We start from the raw sequence: 20620 nt of genomic DNA, 5'->3' as shown, positions 1-20620 counted from the left end.
GCTGTGACCCTGCTGAACCTCACATCACAGCGCTAAGCAGTATTGCACTCATATTGTACTGTCTCAGTATTTTTATATTTGTGTGCTGTAGCACTTACCTTTTATTCACAGTTATTTCGTAAATAATACTATTCTTTGCATTTTTGGTCAGATGCTAACTGCATTTCATTGGCTTTGTATCTGTACTCGGCACAATGACAATAAAGTTGAATCTAATCTGATGGTAGTAACGAGAAGAGGGCATAGAGTGAGGGTACTTAATGATGGATGCCACCTCCTTGATGCACTGTCTCTTGAGGATATCCTTGACCATGGGGACAGTTGTGCTGCGTGAGTCTACAACCCTCTGCAGCCCATTGCGATCCTGTGCATTGGAGGCTCCATTCCAGGTTCTGATGCATCCAGTTAGAATGTTCCCCACCATACATCTATAGAAATTTTGTAGAAATCAAAGTTTGTTGATTGTATATATGTTGATTGATTAAGTGTGTTTTTAAATAATTCATTACGAGTTATATCACAAACGAGAAAATCTGCCGATGCTGGAAATCCAAGCAACACACACAAAATGCTGGAGGAACTCAGCAGGCCAGGCAGCATCTATGGAAAAGAATAAACAGTCGACGTTTCAGGTTCCGAAACATCAGCTGTACTCTTTTCCATTGATGACCTGCTGAGTTTACGGGTTATATGTATAAATACACAGATTGCATATGTCATCACGCTACCATGTGATACGTGCATGCATCGCTAAAAGTAAACACGAAGTTAGACTTTCATTTCAAACTCCTGTGTCTTCCTGTGAACTAGTTTAATGTTTTGAAGTTACGGAACATAACACAGGCCTTGTCTCTACATTTCTGTCAACACCAATATAAATGTCTGCAATGGGTTGATAGATAGCTGAAGTCAAGCACGTTTATTCTTTGTGTTGGTTTACTCATTACACAGGGTTACTTTCTCAAGCCCCTCTACCACTACACCACTGCCTCCTCTGCTAGAGGGACAGGACATAATCAGATTTGTGATGTTACCTGTTAGTTTGAGAACATCAGGCAGAGTGTTGAGGCCAAGTCAATGGGACATCAGTGTTTATGAGAAAAATGTTGAGGTCAACTGGGTTCAGTGCTCCAGATCTGGATGGCCTGCCCAGCTTTAGTCTCCCTGCTGCTTCAAATTGTTTATCCAGGGCTACTGAACCCAACAAGGAAACGGTGAGATGGTAGCATAGAGATTAGCATAACACTATTACAGCACCACCGAACCAGGTTCAATTGCACTGCTGTCTATAAGGAGTTTGTATGTTCTCCCCGTGACCACATGGGTTTCCTCTGGGTTCTTAAGCTTTCCCCCACATTTCCAAGACGTACCGGTTAGTAGGTTAATTGGTCATTTTGGTATAATTAGATGGTGCCGGAAGGGCCTGTCACCATGTTGTATCTCTAAATAAAGACCTGTCTAATTACAGTCAGTCAAATTTGTTATCAAAATAGTTGTTCTCAGGACTGGCTGGGACCAATGCTCCCTCTAATTTTTAGTAGTCAGTATGCCCAAAAATCTTACGTTGTGCAAATTTTTTTCCTGTGACAAAAGTATGTGCACACTGAATACACACATGGCACAGTTTATGTAGCTTTACAAAATATTTGACATAAAACTGCACGGAATAACAACAAAATAACATACACATTTAAGTCACTCAGTTATTTTTTCTCTCTCCTGTCTTTGGCATTTACCTATTCTTTGTAAACTCTATCTAGACTAATAGAACTTCCATCCAATTGATATGGTATAACTCTCAAAGGGTATTTCACATTTAAAGATGTCTTGTAGGGCAGTATGTATCCCATTCCAATAGTCTTTGATAACAGGGCATTCCCAGAAAATATGATAATTGTTTGCATTTTGATTTCCACAATTTCTCCAGCAAACAGGGGAGTTATATATTTTGGGTATATACCTCAAGAATGGTTGAAAAGAGATAAATATTTAATGAATGTACTGCTGGTGGCTGGTAAAATGACCCTTACCAGGAAATGGTTATCACAGGAAAGCCCAACTCTAAATGTATGGATTGAAATTACAATGGACATTTACAAAATGAAGATAACAGCATCTGTTAATCATAAGTTGGAACAATTTTATTCATACTAGAAAAAATGGTTTAACTACATAACACCTCATAGGCCTGATTTTATTCTCACCATCAATGAATATGTTGTAAAAAAAAAGATCACTCCCTACTCTGTACATAGTTTTCTTCTTTCGATTGTTCTTTCTTTCCTCTCCTTTCTATCAGATAAATATTATGTGGAGATTTGTGACAAATATGATTATATAATATATGTACAGTATCTGAAATACATCTTATGAAAACGTTTGATGATGAAATTCAATAAAAAATAAATTAAAAAGAAAAAGGAAAACTTGGACAGGTACATGGATGAGAGGTGTATGGAGGGATATGGTCCAGGTGCAGGTCAGTGGGACTAAGCAGAAAAATGGTTCAGCACAGCCAAGAAGGGCCAAAAGGCCTGTATCTGTGCTGTAATGTTCTTTGGTTCTATGATAGCTTTTGATTCTCATTAACATATCCAAATGACATTCACCTAAACGGTTTCTCAGCTTGTTTTTGAGTTGATTCGTTAGGCTAAAACCTCACTCTAGATGCACTAGATGCAGGAAAGGTTCCCCCAATGTCCATCAACTGTGCAAGGTCGCAAAACTGTTCATTTTGAAGTACAAATACCGCCATTTGAGCAAAGTTTGAAATCAGTTTGGATTTAATTTTTTCTTGCATGGAAAATTTGAAATCATTAAACTTTCTAACTATTACAGTATTTTCAGCTAGAAAATAATGATATTTTAGACATAAGGCACTAACTTGTTCATCACCAAATGTGAAGTCACAAACTGCATTTGTAGAGAAATCAAAAGCTGACCATTCTTGTACCTCATCTTCAGGAAACCTTTCTTCTAAGTGAACACAAAGACTATTTATAAAGGTCAACAGCGAACTTGTATCTACTATGATGTTTTCTTCACGTTGTTGGCTTATTAGCAAAACTTTAACTTTGTCACTCCACGAAACATTGTCTCCCAGATCCCGGAACAGGATAGGTGAGGTGACGTAAATTAGTGACGTGCATTGTGGTATTTGAAAAACTGACTAACTAGTTAACAGAAACATTTAGCTGAAAGATTATTTTCAATAGATATAATTATTAATTACTACATTATTTTAGGTAGCTAACCTTTTGTGCGCACATTAATTTCCTTTGTGCGCTGGTTGAAAAACATGTGTGCGCGAGCATACGCACACAGCTTAGAGGGAACATAGGTTGGGATGTTAATTTAGCACTATTCTTGATTTAGCCAAGGGAACCAGCTTTCATATCAGGTGCTGTATTAAGACCATAAGACATAGGAGCAGAATTAGGCCATTCAGCCCATTGAGTCTGTATCGCCATTGCATCATAGCTGATCCTGGATCCCAGTCAACCCCATATACCTGCCTTCTTGCCGTAACCTTTGATGCCCTGACCAATCAAGAAACTATCAATTTTTTCTTTAAATATACCCACGGACTTGGCTTCCACTGCAGTCTGTGGCTGAACATTCCACAGATTCACTACTCTCTGGCGAAATAAAATCCTCCTTACCTCTGTTCTAAAGGGTTGCCCCTCAATTTTGAGGCTGTGCCCTCTAGTTCTGGATACCCCCACCATACAAAACATCTTCTCCCCTATCCACCTTATCTAGTCCTTTCAACATTCACTTCTAGTTTATCTAGAAACAGAAGGTACCATGGTGTTTCCATAAAGTCAGTGCCCTAAAGGGTAGATAAGAGAGGGGCCAGGACAGCTGAGGTTAGTCGCTTTTTGATGGACTCTGTCATCCCTTTCAGATCCTGCAGTGTTGAGGCAATTCCCAGAAGACAGCAATGACCAGGTAAGATGCACCTTTTATCTTGCTCTGTGGCTCATGGACCCATGGTCATGAACTGGTTAGCAATTGAGCTTGGGACACCATTGACATAAATATCTACTAAAGGACTCAGTTGAATAACAGGTCATGTTTGGTGGTCTATGTGTCTGTATATGATCCATTTGACCCCCTTTTTCCACTTTCCGTCAGCCTGTTTTGTATTCCCATCACATGCTCTATTCCAGTTTTCCCTTAATCACATTAGTGCCATTTACCTTAATGTGATGGAGTACTTAATCTTCTCTTCAATCTCTGGGCAAATACGTTTCTCCTGAATTCCCAATTGGATTTATTAATTCCTATCTTGTATTTATGGCTGAGCATTTTCAGATCCCACTCAGAAATATTTCTAATCTGCTCTGTCAAACAACTAAACTTAAAGCCCGGTGTTACCTCTCAGCCTTCTCTTTTCCAGACAAATTCATGATTTTTACTTTGAACTCCTGATTAAATACGGAAGTTACATTTAAGTGCATGTTCTACATTTGATTATAGGATGGTTATTTGGATCACATTAAATACTTACAGAACAAAAAACATTTTTAAAATTTGTAAGTGAATCCCCTTAGTGTGTTTACAGTTGAAAAATAACTGCATCCCAACGAGGTGCATCCAACACTACCTTTCTAACTACTATCTCATGCTAAAAACCACCGTATACCCTGTCTTCTTATTACTTCTGTCAACCAGAAGTTTTCTGATACTAATCTGGAGACCCAGTATGAGCAAATTACACGTTCAGAGGAGGAATCACAGTTACCAATGACATAACTAGCCCTATATATATATATGCACAGCCTCCACCAAACTCCATTGTGAAAATGGGATCCCAGGAGCCAGGCACAAGGCTTTTCTAACTATATGGCTCAAATCTACACTCGCCTGAAATTATCCGCCACCTAGGTCATTGGTGGTCCCAATAGAGATAACTACCACTTTTGTTAATACTAGACTGTGATTACTATACTGCCAAGATACCTGTTTCTCTTTCCACAGGAATCTCTGCAAAGCCTGCCTAAGTTCTGCTTCCCTTTTGATATGGAAAGGTAAGAATCAATTCATAGCTTGAGAACTGAATGTCTGACCTGCAGGCGGGGCTCGGGCCCCAGCGCATATTGAAGCGGCAGGACCCAGGTCCGAAAGCAGGGAACACCCCGAGATTTGAAAAGGTCAGGGCGTCAGGGCCAGAGACGAGGGACAGGTCAGTTCAGCTCGCTGCTCCGCGAAGTCTACTCGTCTTTGCTTGCTGCTCCCCGAGCTTTATTCATTCCTGCATTGAACTGAGGCTGTAGCCTGCAACTAACAGGCTGCTGAATCAGCTGCAGTGATGCCTCACTTTTGTGAACTTCAGTTCTGAATGTTATTAGCTTACTTTTATTGTTTGCATGATTTGTTTTTTTCTCTCTCTAGCACATTGGTGTTTGATGCTCTTATTTTGTTTCAATGGGTTCCATTGGGTTTCTTTGTTTTGTGACTGCCTGTAAGCAGACGAATCTCAAGGTTGTATAAAGTATAGATACTTTGATAAGAAATGTACTTTGTACTTGGTCGACAATAGGATTCACAAATGCAATTAGTTTGGGTTTCATCCAGTTGCTGGAGGCTAAACCAGTGCTTAACTTCTTCTCAAAATTTTCAGTTTTAACTGTTCACCTATTTTTCAGTGTAAATGTTGTTTGCTAATTTAAATATAATTTAGTTATACTATCCTGACAGAAAATATCAAAGTCATAAACAAAATATCATTAGAAGCAGGCAAGGTAAAGGGCTCTGGGCTGTGAATGGAAAAATGAAGCAAGTTTCACATTGTGCCACAGCAATGAATTGACATAGACCTGACTGACTGGATTGCTTGCTGCTGTAGAAGACAAGAGAAAATAGACTGATGAACTGTTTAGAAGTAAATACTGGTGTAAAGTGTGTGATTCAGCCTGTTTTATTCTGCATTTAACATGGGAAGATTAGAATAAAACATGTTCTTAGTTCTAAATGAACTGTAATTGTTTGAGAAAAGTTTAAGGTGCAAAGTAAATTTATTATCAAAGTACATATATGTTACCATATAATACCCTGAGTCATTTTCTTGCAGGCATTTACAAGGAAAATAAATGAATACAATAGAATAGGAAAACCCTTACATAACACAGTTACAGATTGGCGAGCATGATGTTGTGCTCACCACTGAATCATGGTTAAAGAAGATTATAGCTGGGAGCTTAATGTAAAGGATACACATTGAATCGAAGGAACAGGCAGGAAGGCAAAGAGGGTGGCGTAGCTTTGTTAGTAAAAAATGAAATTAAATCATCAGAAGGAAGTGACAAAGGGTCAGAAGGTGTTGAATCATTGTGGATAGAACGAAGGAACTGCAAAGGTAAAAAGACCCTGATGGGAGTTGTATACAGACCCTTAGCTGCAGTAAGGATGTGGTCCATGGAAAATAGAAAATGCATGCCAAAAGGACAATTTTACAATAGTCATGAGGAACTTCAATATGCAGGTAGATTGAGAAAATCAGGTTGGTGCAGGATTTCAAGAGGGAGAATTTCTGGAATGCCTATGAACTGGCTTTTTATAGCAGCTCGTGGTTGAGCCCACTAGGGGATAAGCTGTTCTGGAATGGGTGTTGAACAATGAACCGGAGTTGATCAGAGAGCTTAAGGCAAAAGAACCCTTCAGGGGAAATGATCATAATATGATCAAATTCACCCTGAAATTTGGGAAGGAGAAGCTAAAGTCAGATGTATCGGTATTACAGTGGAGTAATGGGAATTCAGGCAGATGGGGATCATCATCTGTGGTTAGCAGCTCTTCTAGGAGAAGGAAAACTCTGATCTCAAACCTCTGCTGCCTTGCAGCTATACCCGCTCATGGGAAAGGCTTCGGGAGTAAACCCCGAGGAGAAAATCCAGAGCTGGAGTCCCTAAGGCAGTCCTACATAGAGTTGAATGTTGACTGGCAGCTCCTGTGACGCTGCTGGTACCAAACTGTATCAGTCTCTGCCATTCCTTTGGGTTCATCAGTTGTGTGGAGAGGGAGAGCTTTCTTCATGGGCAACAGCTTGCTCTCCATATTATATGGCCCATGCTTCCATATCTAGACAGCTAGGACACAATATCCATGGTCATCTGTGACTGACAGAGGCCTCATACTCAGACTTAGAATGGAAATTACACAGGCATGAGAGAAGAGTTGGCCAGAATTGATTGGAAAACAACACTGGCAGGGATGACGGCAGAGCAGCAATGGCTGAAATTTCTCGAAGCAATTCAGAAGCCACAGGATATATACATCCTAAAGAGGAAGAAGTTTTCTAAAAGCAAGATGACACAACCATGGCTAACAAGGGAAGTCAAAGTCAACATAAAAGCCAAAAAGAGGGCATATAATAGAGCAAAAATTAGTGGGAAGTTAGAGGAATGAAGGCTTGCAAAAACCAACAATAAGCAACTAAAAACATCATTAAGAAGGTAAAGATGGAATTCAAGTGTAAAGTAAAAGTGAAGTAAAGGCATCCGTTAGTCTTGCAAGACCATGAATCTGCACCTGGAAAGTCTTCACTCTCCAGGGCGCAGGCCTGGGCAAGGTTGTATGGAAGACCAGCAGTTGTCTATGCTACAAGTCTCCCCTCTCCACGACACCAATGTTGTCCAAGGGAAGGGCATTAGGACCCATACAGCTTGGCACCAGTGTCGTCGCAAAGCAGTGTGTGGTTAAGTGCCTTGCTCAAGGACACAACACACGTTGCCTCGGCTGGGGCTCGAACTCACGACCTTCAGGTCACTAGTCCAATGCCTTAACCACTTGGCTACGTGCCCACACAATTCAAATGTAAGCTAGCTAATAATATTAAAGAGGATACCAAAAGTTTCCTTAAGATACATAGAATGTAAAAGAGAGGCAAGAGTGAATATTAGACCACTGGAACACAAAGCTGGAGAGGTAGTAATCGGGGATAAGGAAATAGAGGATGAACTGAGTAGTATTTTGCATCAGTCTTTACTGTGGAAGACACTAGCAGTATGTGGAAGTTCCAGGTGTCTGGGGTCATGAAGTGAAATTACTAGAGACAAGGTTCTTCCGAAACTGAAAGATCTGAAGATAGATATGTCACCTAGACCAGATGTTGTACACCCCAGGGTTCTGAAAGAGGTGGTTGAAGAGATTGTGGAGTCATTCGTAATGATCTTTCAAGGATCACTAGGTTCTGGAATGGTTCCGGAAGACTGGAAAGTTGCAAATGTCACTCCACTCTTCAAGAAGGGAGAGAGGCAGAAGATACATAGAACATAGAAATTTACAGCACATTACAGGGCGTTCGGCCCATAATGTTGTGCTGACCATGTAACCACAGTGGTCTGTGCTGAGATTGATTCTTTTTACATTATACGTCAGTGATTTGGATGATAGAATTGATGGCTTTATTGCAAAGTTTGCAGACGGTATGAAGGTAGGTAGAGAGGCAGACAGTTTTGAAGAAGTAGGGAGGCTACTGAAGGACTTAGATAGATTATGAGAATGGGCAAAGAAATGGCAGATGGAATACAGAGAGTGAAAGTGTATGGTCATGCTCATTGGTAAAAGAAATGAAAGGGTTGGCTCTTTTCTAAATGGAGAAAAAAATACAAAAATCAAAGGCACAATAGGATTTGGGTGTCCTTGTGCAGGATTCACCAAAGGTAAATTTTCAGGCTGAGTTTGTGGTGGGCAAGAGAATTGTGATGTTGGCATTCATTTCAAGAGGACCAGATTATAAAAGCAAGGACGTAATATTGAGACTTTATAAAGCACTGGTGAGGCCTCACTTGGAGTATTGCAAGCAGTTTTGGGGCTCTTATCTTAGAAAGGATGTGCCGAAACTAGGGAAGTTCAAAGGAGGTTCACGGAAATTATTCCAGGATTGAATGGCTTATCATATGAAGAACATTTATTGGTTCTGGGCCTGTATTCACTGAATTCAGAAGAATAAGCAGTGACCAAATTGAAACCTATCAAATGGTGAAAGGCCTTGAAAGCATGGATGTGGAGAGGATGTTTCCTATGATGGGAGAGTCTGAGACCAGAGGACAGCCTCAAAATAGAGGACCATCCTTTTAGAATGGAGAAGAGGAGGAAATTCTTTAGCCGGAGAGTGGTGAATCTGTGAAATTCTTTGCAACAGGCAGCTGTGGAGGTCAAGTCTTTATGTAAATTTAAGGCAGAGGTTGATAGCTTCTTGACTGGTCAGAGCATGAAGAGATAGAGGGGGAGGGCAGGAGACTGGGGCTGAGAGGGAATTGGATTAGCCATGATGAAATGGCAGAGCAGACTTGAAGGGCCAAATGGCCTAATTTTGAACCTATATCTAATGGTCTTATGGTCCAAATAAACACTGGCAAACAACCAATGTGCAAAGGAAGACAAATTGTGCAAATAATAAAGAATGCTAAAAACGTGAAGTTTTAAAAGGATTCTTGAAAGTGAGTACAATAGGTCAAAAGTTAGCTTGGAGTTATAGTCAGTGACATTATCCACAGCAGTTCAGGAACCTGATGATGGTAGGGCAACAGCTGTTCCTAAACCTGGGAGTGTGGAATCCACGGCCCAGTGGTAGTGGCGAGAAGGCTTGACCTGGATGGTGGGATCCTTAATGAGGGATGCTGCTTTCTTGTGGCAGCGTTCCATGTAAGTGTGCTCAATAGAGGGGAGGGCTTTGCCTGTGATGGACTGGGTTGAATCCACCACTTTCTGTAGGCTTTTCTGCTCCTGGGCACTGGTAATTCCATACCAGGCCATGATGCAACAAACCAGGATACTCTCCACTGTGCATCAATAGAAGTTTGTCAAAGTTTTTGTGACATGCTGAATCTATGCAAAATTCTAAGAAAGTAGAGGCACTACAGTGCCTTCTTTGTGATGGCATGTACATGACAGATCCTCTGATACATTAACACCAAGGAATTTGAAGCACTGGCCCTCTCCTCCGCCTATCCCTAATGAGGACTGGCTCATGGGCCTCTGCCTTCTTCCTCCTGAGGTCAATATCGGCTCTTTGGTTTTGCTAATGTTGAGTGAGAGGTTGTTGATGTAGCACTACTCAACCAGATTTCCAGTCCCACTCCTATGTACTGATGTGTCACCACCTTTGGTTTGGTCAGCAACAGTGATGTTGTCAGTAAACTTAAATATGGCATTGGAGCTGTACCTGGCCACAATCATAGGTGTAAAGTGAGTAGAGCAGCAGGCTAGGCACACGGCCTTGTAGTACAGTTGTGCTGATGGTGATTGTGGAGGAGATGCTATTGTAAAACTGTAGTAACTGGGATCTACCTGTGAGGAAATGGAGGATCCACTTGCACAGGGAATTATTGAGACTCAAGTCTTGGAGTTTAGTGTTGAATTTCAGGGGAGTGATAGTATTGGATGCTGAGCTGTAGTCACTGAAGAACATCCTGACATATGTATCTTTATTGTCTAGAGTTCCCGAGCTGAGAAAAGAGCCAATAATCTGATCTGCTGTTGGCATGTTGTGATGGTAGGCAAACTGGAGCAGATCTCAATCACAGGTTGTCGCGGGCTACGGGAGTTTTGAAGTGCCTTCATTCTAGGTGGTTCTTCAGTTCAACTTTTTGTTTGCGCTGACTGGATAAATGGTTGAATGTGGAAGAACGATACCTGAATGTATCAGTTAGCCAAGCATTTCCATGCAAAATTGTCTCATTAGTGTCAGGTGTAATGCTGTGGGCTCACTTTGACACTGGATTGCTATACAGGTGTCCCCACTTTTCGAACATTCGCTTTACGAAACCTCACTGTTATGAAAGACCTACATTAGTACCCTGTTTTCGCTTTCAGAAGGTGTTTTCACTGTTATGAAAAAAAAGCAGCGCACGATAAAAGGCAGCGCGCGCCCCGAGCAGCCGCTCTCCCCGGATTCGGAACGGCATTCTCACCGGCATTGCTTTAACACGTGCCTGTGAGCAGCCGTTTGCAAGATGAGTTCTAAGGTATCGGAAAAGCCTAAAAGAGCTCGTAAGGGTGTTACACTTAGCATAAAACTAGACATAATTAAGTGTTTTGATCATGGTGAACGAAGTAAGGACAATGTGAGTTTGGCTTGTGGAAGCTGACGAACATGATCTTGAAGAGGTTTTGGCATCCCGTGACCAAGAACTGACAGATGAAGAGCTGATGCAATTGGAAGAAAAAAGGATAACCATCGAAAACGAATGAGTAATGATAAAGTACGACTTTAATTTTGAAAGGGTACGTCGGTTTAGGAGATATTTGCAGGATGGTTTGAGTCCTTACAAAGAACTGTGTGATAGAAAAATACGCGAGGCTCAGCAGTCAAGCAAGCCTTCCACATCAGCCACAGCAGACGACAAACCTCGACCTTCGACATCGAGGCGAGCAGTCATAGGAGATGAGCTGCCTGCTGTAATGGAAATAGATGACAAAATGACACCCCAATGTCCCACTATCCCAACCCCCAGGCCACAGACAGATACTGATTCGCGGAGAATGCAACAGTAGCCGGGAGGCACACAGCACATCTTTAAGAAAAAAGCCAAAATAAACATGCTAATTAATTAGGTGCCGCCAACACGTAAGTGTCGGCCCAGATCAGTACCCATTGCATCGCCTCTGATCTGGGCCGACATTTACGTGCCGGGTGGCACCTAATTAATTAGCTTGTTTATTTCGGCTTTTTTCTTAAAGATGTGCTGTGTGTCTCCCGGCTACTGCTGCATTCCTGCATGCTTCACGGCAATGTATCGCTCGGCGGCCTGGAGGGTGGGGGCCACTGTACCATCCCAACCTGCGACGACTCAGTCTAACACACCATCATCAGTGTGCTCTGTGCTGTCTTCCCAATTCCAGTAAGTGATACTACACTGTACATACATTATTTCTACTTTATATCGGCTGTGTATTTTTACGTATTATTTGGTATGATTTGGCAGCTTCATAGCTTAAAGGTTACTGGAGAGAGTGTTTTTGCCAACAACGCTTGCGTGAGATTTTCATTACGGAGAACAGTTCAGTAATGATTGTGGAAAAGTATTTCTACTTTATATAGGCTGTGTATTTATCATATCATTCCTGCTTTTACTATATGTTACTGTTATTTTAGGTTTTACGTGTTGTTTGGCATGATTTGGTCGGTTATTTCTGGGTCTGCGAACGCTTACAAATTTTTCCCATATAAATAAGTGGTAATTGCTTCTTCACTTTACGACATTTTGGCTTACGAACCATTTCAGAGGAACGCTGTACCTTCGGATGGTGGGGGAAACCTGTACAGAAGTTGTTTCATTCCTAATAAAGTTATTTCTTTCTCAATTGATAATGGCCTACAAAAAAAGTCACATGGGGATTTGGTTTCTCTAAACTTATTGTTGATATTTCTGCTTTCTCCTCCTGGGTTTATGAGGAATAGTGTCATGCTTGTATGCTAGGGAATGATGCCATCCCAATTCTTTGGTCCAGCTTTCATGTGTAATTTGGTTTGAGGACATACAACATAGAACAGTACAGCACACATTCGGGCCACAGTGTTGTGCTGAACCAGCTAAGAAGCAAATCAGAAGTACCCAGGCACAAATTCTTCCTACCTACACTATGTCCATATCCCTCCATCTTCCTTATATCCATGTGCCTATCCAAACGTCTCATGTATTTGCCTCTACCACCATAACGGGCAACAAATTCCAGGCATCCACTACTCTCTAAGTAAAAAAAACTTACTCCTTACAACCTACCCCCTCTCACCTTCAATGCATGTCTCCGGTATTAGACACTTCAACCCTGGGAAACAGAAACTCCCTGTCTACTCTTTCTGTGCCTCTCAGAGTATTATAAAGACTATAAAAGATTACTGGCTTATTTATACTTAATCTATTCAAAGCCAAAATTCAGACTGCTGGTGTAGTTGGAGACCAGTCCCTCTGTGACACCCTGGTCTGCTCATTATTCACTACTCGCCCTCCCTGATCACTGACCTCGCAGCAGGTGCAGCGCTTATCCTTGCACCTTCTCACTCCCTACCATTCAGAGACCTAAACAGCCCTTCCAAGGGAAATAAAGGTTCACCTGCATCTCCTCCAATCTTATCCACCACTTTCGGTGCTCCTGCGTCTCCTCCTCTACCTCAATGAGACCCAGTGCAGACTGGGTGACTGTTTTGCAGAGCATCTATGCTCAGTCCAGAATGGCCATTCTTAGCTTCTGGTTGTTAGCTGTTTCAGTTCCCTACTCAATTCCCACACAGACCTGTCCATCCTCAGCCATTTCAAATGCTAGGATTAGGCCCAATGCAAACTGGAGGAAAATCACATCACATTCTACCTGGGTAGTCTACTGCTACTGCCCCTTGGCACGAATATTGAGTTTCCTGATTTTAGATGTCTCCCTTCCAGTGGGTTGTTCTACTTTCTCCAACCAGTCCTCTCTCTCACCTCTTCCCAATGGCTCCCATTAACATCTCCTCACTGGAGTCCTTTATGTTCCTGCTTGTCTCCCTCCAGCAGCTGTCACCCATCTTTATACTCCTCATCCCACACCTTGCCCTGACTGTGTTTTTCTTTTTCCTCTCCTTTTCTTTGCCTCCATCTATCATCGAGCTGCCACTGTCTCCCAGCTCCCCTCTCCTACACAAGCTACCTGTCACTGTACACCCCCTCCCCAGTCCACCATTCACTTCAGTCTCCTTTCACACCACTCCCATTCTTCTCCTTATATTGGCCATCTCCCCTCTCATCTCTAAGTCTTGATGCAAGGTTTCAACCTGAAACATCAACATTTCCTTTCCTCCCACAGATGCTGCTTGTCCTGCTGAGTTCCTCCAGCAGGTTGTTCGTTACTCAGACTACTGGACATCCTTTGGTGTTGTAGACATGACGGCCATCTATTATCCACCTACCCTACTCTACCAACTCAATCCTTCACCCCTCCTCAATCCATCAATCACCTCTGCCCCCCATCTTACCACTCCCTTCTCTTCATACCAGCTAACTCCCCTCTCCACTTTTAGTTCTAATGCAGGGTTTTGACAATGTGGCTCCTCCCCCCCCCAATACAAATACTTCTCAATCTGTTACACTTTTCTAACAAATTGTTTATTGCTCGTTTGGGTATTGAAGTTACTAAACCATGGGCACTTAACAGTCCAGCCCAATCTTTCTCAAACCACCACCCCCCCACAAAAAATATTCAGTAACCAATCGCACTGTTGTAGCTTAATCAGCTGACCTTTCCAGTGAGGATTTTATTATTCACCTCTTTGGTTAAAGGTGTCCATCCTTTCAGAGAACCTTTATGAAGTGCCAGATTAGAACAATTCCTGACAACAAAGCATAGGGTTTTATTAGTCTTCATGAAATCCTCTAGTGAATTGATCACTAGATGGGGATTACTCTGCAGTGCCAAAGAGATATTTGATGACTAAACTATAGAATTCTGTTTTTGTTTGGTAGGGAATGGGAAAGTACCACAGTCCAGCAGTTCACTTTCGTCCTGACAGATATAGATGGATTTCAGCGGTTTGGTTTTTGTCGGCTGACTGGGAGTTCGAAGACCTGCATCTGCATCCTCAGGTAGGATGGGGTGATGGGCCCAGAACTTTGACAATTTCTCCAAGCTGTGTTTCCTCCCAAAACACTTATGAAAAATAACAAAACAGAATTGTTTTAGTCCTTCTCTCCAAATACCTGTCTCCTCACTCCAGCTGGTAAAGAACCCACATTGCCAACTCCCCTTCCTCAAACACCAAGTTCCACTCCATTTCCAAAACTGAAATCCTACAACCTGTCATGCTCCTGAGACTGTCCACGAAGAACCGCAGAGTCAGCAATGAAAGTGTTCAGGGCTGACTGTGTAAAATTCAGTTCTACTTGCAGCTCCACAGGTAATGAAGGATCTCCAGGACTGAGAGAAAATCTAGGCAATGGTCACCAGGTGGCAAGTAACAGACTATGCACGTGTCAGACAAGTATCCTTTTCAAATAATCAAACTACATTCAGCAGCCTTACTGCCCCAATATCGTGGGTCACCGTTGACCTACAGTTTAACAGAACCAATCCCACAGATACTATAATATCCTGCAGTGAATGAGTTACTCCTGCCTTCTCAAAGCTTTTGTACCATTTACTTGTCACATATTATTAAGTGTGACGGTTTACCTTGTATTTGATCAAATAAGAAGAACTCCAACAACTATCAAGAAGTGCAGAGCCATCTAAGCCAAGCAACTTGTTTGTTTCACACCCAATCCTCTACCCCAACTATTTTCTCCTCTGCCACTAACACACCAAGGTTACAACGTGCACCAAGAACAAGATGCTCTCTGTTAATCTTCCCGAATGTCTTTGTCAGCACCTCCAAAATCCACCATCTCTACAGGCTAGAAGGCAATGGCAGTAGCTACTTGTGAACACCTGGTTGTCTTCCAAGACACCAATTGGAGATATATCAAAATTTCTTTATTGTCACTTGGTTCTAGTATTGAAATTTTATGCTCAGTTTCCACTTCATTAGGTACACCTGTACACCTGCTCCTTAATGCAAATATCTAATCAGCATTCAATGCATAAAAGCATGCAGACAAGGTCAAGAGGTTCAGTTGATGCTTAGAGCAAACATCAGAATGGGGAAGAAATATGACCTAAGTGACTTTGACCGTGGAATGATTGCTGGTGCCAGACAGGGTGGTTTGAGTATCTCAGAAACTTCTGATCTCCTGGGATTATCACACACAATATTTTCTAGAGTTTACGGAGAATGATGCAACAAACTGAATATGCCTTGACTCTTTTTTTTAAATTTTGTTTTGTTTTTTATATTATGTGTTTTTCCATTGTATTTTTTGTTGCCGCTTGCATGATCTGTTTCTTTTGCACGCGGAGGGCATTGACATTTACTTTTCGAACAGGTTCCCTGACTGCCTGTGGGGAAGACAAAGCTCAGGGTTGTATATTGCATCCATACTTTGATAATAAATGTACCTTCAATCTTTATGAAAAAACTTTCCCCTCAGATCCCCTTTAAAACGCCTTCCTGTCACGTCAAGTATATGACCCATGTAGAGGTAGTGGGTTTTGGAGATGCTGACTAAGGCATTCCAGCATATTATATAGAGCATCACGTACTTGGTGGACATTGTAACCTTCGTGTGTTAGTGGCAGAGGAGGAAATAGTTGGGGTGCTGAACAAATAATCTGTTTGCCTTAAATGGTTCTGTACTTCTTCATAGCTGTTGGAGTCTTCTCATCTGATCTTGTACAAGGTGTACCATCACACTTACTAATATGTAACCAGTAAGTGGCACAGAGGCTTCGAGGAGACAGGGATGAGTAATTCACTGCAGGTTATGTGTGGCTACTCATAAATACGAGAGATCCTGCAGATGCTTGATAGCTTAAGCAATGCACACTTAATGCTGGAGGAGCTCAGCAAATCAGGTAGCATCTATGGAGAGGAATACACATTGCCTTTCCCCTCACCTACCAGCTTGTACATTTTCCCCTTCCCCAGCACCCTAATCTGGCTTCTCTCCCCTTCCTTTCCAGTCCTTGGTCCAAAACCTAAGCTATTTATTCCCCTCCATAGGTGCTGCCTGATTTGCGGAGTTCATTCAGCATTTAGTACGTGTGTGGCTAGTTACTTACCTCCACATTAATTATTCTCAACACCAGTGCCCAGCAAGGTTGCAGCACCCTTCTCTACTCCCAGCACACTCATGACTGTGTGGCCATATTCTGCTTAACTTCATTTACAAGTTTGCAGATGATACCACCATACTGGGCTGTATCTCAAATAACGAGATGGAGGAAGGAGAAGAAAGTGCAGGAAGAAGATGGAGAGCTTAATAACATGATGTCATGCTGTACACTTTCCCTCAATATAGCTGGTTGTTGACGTCAGGAAGGGGAGCAGGGCACATACTCCTGTCTACATCAACCATGCTGAGGGTCAGAGGGTTGACAACTTCAAGTTCCCGGGAGTAAGCATCACCAGTAGCCTGTCCTGGTCCGACCACGTAGACTCCACAGCCACAAAAGCTCACCAATGCCTCTGTTTCCTCAGAAGGCTAAAGAAATTTGACAAGTGCCCATCAATCCTTACCAACTTTTGTCTATGCACCATAGGAAGAATCCTATCTGGATGCATAACGGTGTGGTATGGCAACTGCTCTGCCCCCGACAGCAAGAAACAACAGAGCGTGGCGGACACAGTTCAGCACATTATGGAAACCAGCCTCCCCTCCTCAGGCAACACACACAAAATGCTGGTGAACGCAGCAGGCCAGGCAGCATCTATAGGAAGAGGTACAGTCAGGACTCACAAAGGGTCTCGGCCCGAAACGTCGACTGTTCCTCTTCCTATAGATGCTGCCTGGCCTGCTGCATTCACCAGCATTTTGGGTGTGTTGCTTGAATTTCCAGCATCTGCAGATTTCCTCGTGTTTGCGTTTTTAAACTCTCCTCCTCAGACTGGCTCTGTAAAGCAGTCAGCATAATCATAGATGCTACTCGCTCTGGACATTGTCTTTTTCCAGTGTCCCATCAGGCAGAAGATACAAAAGCCTAAAGGCATGTACCACCAGTTTCAATACAGTTTCTACCCCTTGTTATAAACCATTGAATGGTTCCCTAGTACGGTAAGATTGATTCTTAACATCACAATCTACCTCAGTTATGATCTTGCACCTCCTTCTCTGTCTGCACTGCACTTTCTATTAGCTATTACATGTTGTTTAACTTTCTGTTATTTTTATCTTGTACTACTTCAACTCACTGTAACTATTTGATCTGTATGAACAGTATGCAAACAAGCCTTTCATTGTACCTCAGTACATGTGACAATAATAAACCAATTCCATTTCCTCTTACTTTGACACCCCTATCATGGAAAAGAGGTTCTAATTATCTATCCTGTATCAGCCTCTCATAATTTGACGTACTATATCCATCAAGTACCTCTCATGTGACCTTGCTCCAGGGAAATCAAACCCAGCCTATGCATTCTCCCTTTATAATTAAAGTCTTCCATTCCAGGCAACATCCTGGTAAATTTCCTCTGCATCTTCTCCAGTGCAATTACATAACAAATTTCTATAGGGGTACAGTGGAGATCATTCTAACTTGCTGTGCACCATCTGGTATGGGGTTGGGGAAGTAAGCTGCAGCCAGTTGTAAGATTAGTCAGCTCCATCATGGGCACTAGCCTCCATAGTATTTAAGACATCTTCGAGGAGCGATGCCTCAAAAAGGCAGCATCCATCATTAAGGACCTTCACCACCCAGGACATACCTGTTCTCATTGCTGCCGTCAGGAAGGAGGTACAGGAGTCTGAAGGCACACACTCAATGATTCAGGAACAGCTTCTTCCCCTTTGCCATCCGATTTCTGAATGGACATTGAACCCATAAACGTTACCTCACTGCTTTTTTAAATTTCTATTTTTGCACTACTAATTTAATTCAACTATCTAATAAATAATATACACTTACTGTAATTCAGCTTTTTCTCTGTCATTATGTATTGCACTGTAATGCTGCCACAAAGACAACAACTGTCACAATATATGCCAGTGATATTAAACCTGATTCTGGTCCCTGTTGCATGGTGACTGAAATTGTATTCAACTCTCCAAGCCTAACCAGTGTTTTGTTAAGTTACAACACCATGTCCCAACTCACAGACTACCAGTCAGAAAAGAATCCCTCCACAAATGCCCTCTGCCTCTTCTCAGATGTGACCCAATTATCTCATGTTTAAACTTTCTGGACCAACCTAACATGGGACTTTAGTAAAGCTTTTCACAAGTCCATGTTTACTGCCCTGTAAACCCTGAAACAACACAACCCACATTAAATCCTGTGATTACTCAGGCACAATCAGGGACCAGTAATTGTCCAGAAGTACCAATATTTGTACATGTAGGATACAGTATTCATAAAGGGGAGCTTCTGGGACCTCCCCATTTAGCAGATTAGTAATCACTGAGTGGTTTTGCCCAGCTAAGAAAGGAAACATGATTACAAAGAAAATTAGCTTTCCAGTGGAGATGAACTGTGTGTGTGTGTGTGTGTGTGGTCACATGGCAGAGTGGAAGTTGATATTTCTATTGCCAACCACATTCAGAGGAACTGAAATGTTTCCTGAAATATTTTGAAATCTAAAGTTGCCTGGAATGGTGAGTGACAACTTGAGAACAGAAAACAACACGGACGCTCTGCACATAGTGTGTGCAATGAAGTGCTCTAAAGTATAGCGATTGTTTTTAGTTTAAGCAAGGAAGTGTTGCTTTATAGCAGCAATCAAACACCAATGAGATGAATTTGTTTGCAGTGTCACTGATAATGTCAAGATTCTGTCAAAAACAGCAGATAAACTGGCTGCTCCCTTTAAGATATTGCTAAGGGATCTTTAATGTATCTGAAGCAAGAAGACAGGATTTTAACTTCCACACCTTGCCCAAAAGATTGCCACACATACACTCAGTGGCCATTTTATTAGCTACCTCCTGTACCTGATGAAGTAGCCACTGACTGTATATCTGTATATCCATGACCTTCTGCTGCAGTAGCCCGTCCACTTCAAGATTCGAGGTGTTGTGTGTTCAGGGATGCTCTTCTGCACACCGCTGTTGTAACACGTGGTTATTTGAGTTACTGTTGCCTTCCTGTCAGCTTGAACCAGTCTGGCCATTCTCCTCTGACCTCTATCATCAACAAGGCATTTTCACCCACAGAGCTGCTGCTCACTGACTGTATTCTGCTTTTTATACCATTCTCTGTAAACCCTAGAGACTGTTGTTGTGTGTGAAACTCACAGGAGGTCAGCAATTTCTGAGATGCTTAAACCACCCCATCTGGCATCAACATCATACCACACTCAAAATCACTTAGATTGCAATTCTTTCCCATTCTGATGTTTGTTCTGAACAACAGCTAAACCTCTTGACCATGACTGCGTGCTCTTATGCATTGAGTTGCTGCCAAGTTATTGGTTGATTAGATATTTACATTGATGAACAGGTGTATCTAACAAAGGAGAGGCAGGGAAGATTTCCACCCTCCAGAAGTGGAAAAGTCTTCTCTTCAGAGAAAGAAGAAGGGAACAGCAGCATGTGAGACTTCTTTGCAGCCCTGTGCCCTCCAGAGGAGAGACTAGGGAGGGAGATTCCTCCCCTGATCACTGCCATTCATTTCCAAGGATCTCATTTCAGAAGATCTGGATTCAAGTTAATCATTCTGTTGTGGTTCAGATTATATTCCAAGGCTGAAGAAAGAATTGGCTCAACTAAGCAAACATTTGCCTCACGCATCTAGAGGGCCCTAAATTAATCTGCACTGTGGATACTGTTAGCTCCAGTAATGCCAAAGTTAGGAACATGGGGAACTTAAAACAGTATAGTACAGGCCCTTTAGCCCATGATGTTGTGCCAACCCTTTAACTCTGAAGTCAATATAATCCTTCCCTCCTACATAGCCATCCATTTTTCCTTCAACCATGTGCCTACCTAAGGATCTCTTAAATATCCCTTATATATCTTCTCTACCACTGTCCCAGAAGGGCATTCCACACACCCACCCCTCTCTGTGTAAAAAAAACAACTATTTCTGACATCCCACTTACATTTTCCTC

General features: G+C 42.1%; 1 protein-coding gene across 2 annotated transcripts in view; it reads left to right on the top strand.

The window, feature by feature from the left end:
* The window catches only part of dennd1c (DENN domain containing 1C), a 103105-nt gene that overhangs the window by 35066 nt on the left and 47419 nt on the right, over positions 1–20620 (top strand). For both annotated transcript variants that reach the window (XM_072248357.1, XM_072248358.1), the window contains exons 3-5: positions 3908–3951; positions 4984–5033; positions 14445–14564. In XM_072248357.1, the coding sequence (XP_072104458.1) occupies positions 3908–3951; positions 4984–5033; positions 14445–14564 (214 nt within the window). The remainder of the gene's footprint in view (positions 1–3907; positions 3952–4983; positions 5034–14444; positions 14565–20620) is intronic.

The sequence above is a fragment of the Mobula birostris genome, chromosome 32 (genome assembly GCF_030028105.1).
Source record: "Mobula birostris isolate sMobBir1 chromosome 32, sMobBir1.hap1, whole genome shotgun sequence".
Lineage (NCBI taxonomy): Eukaryota > Metazoa > Chordata > Chondrichthyes > Myliobatiformes > Myliobatidae > Mobula > Mobula birostris.
Note: the sequence above shows the minus strand (reverse complement) of the source record. Positions and strands in the feature narration are given on the sequence as shown.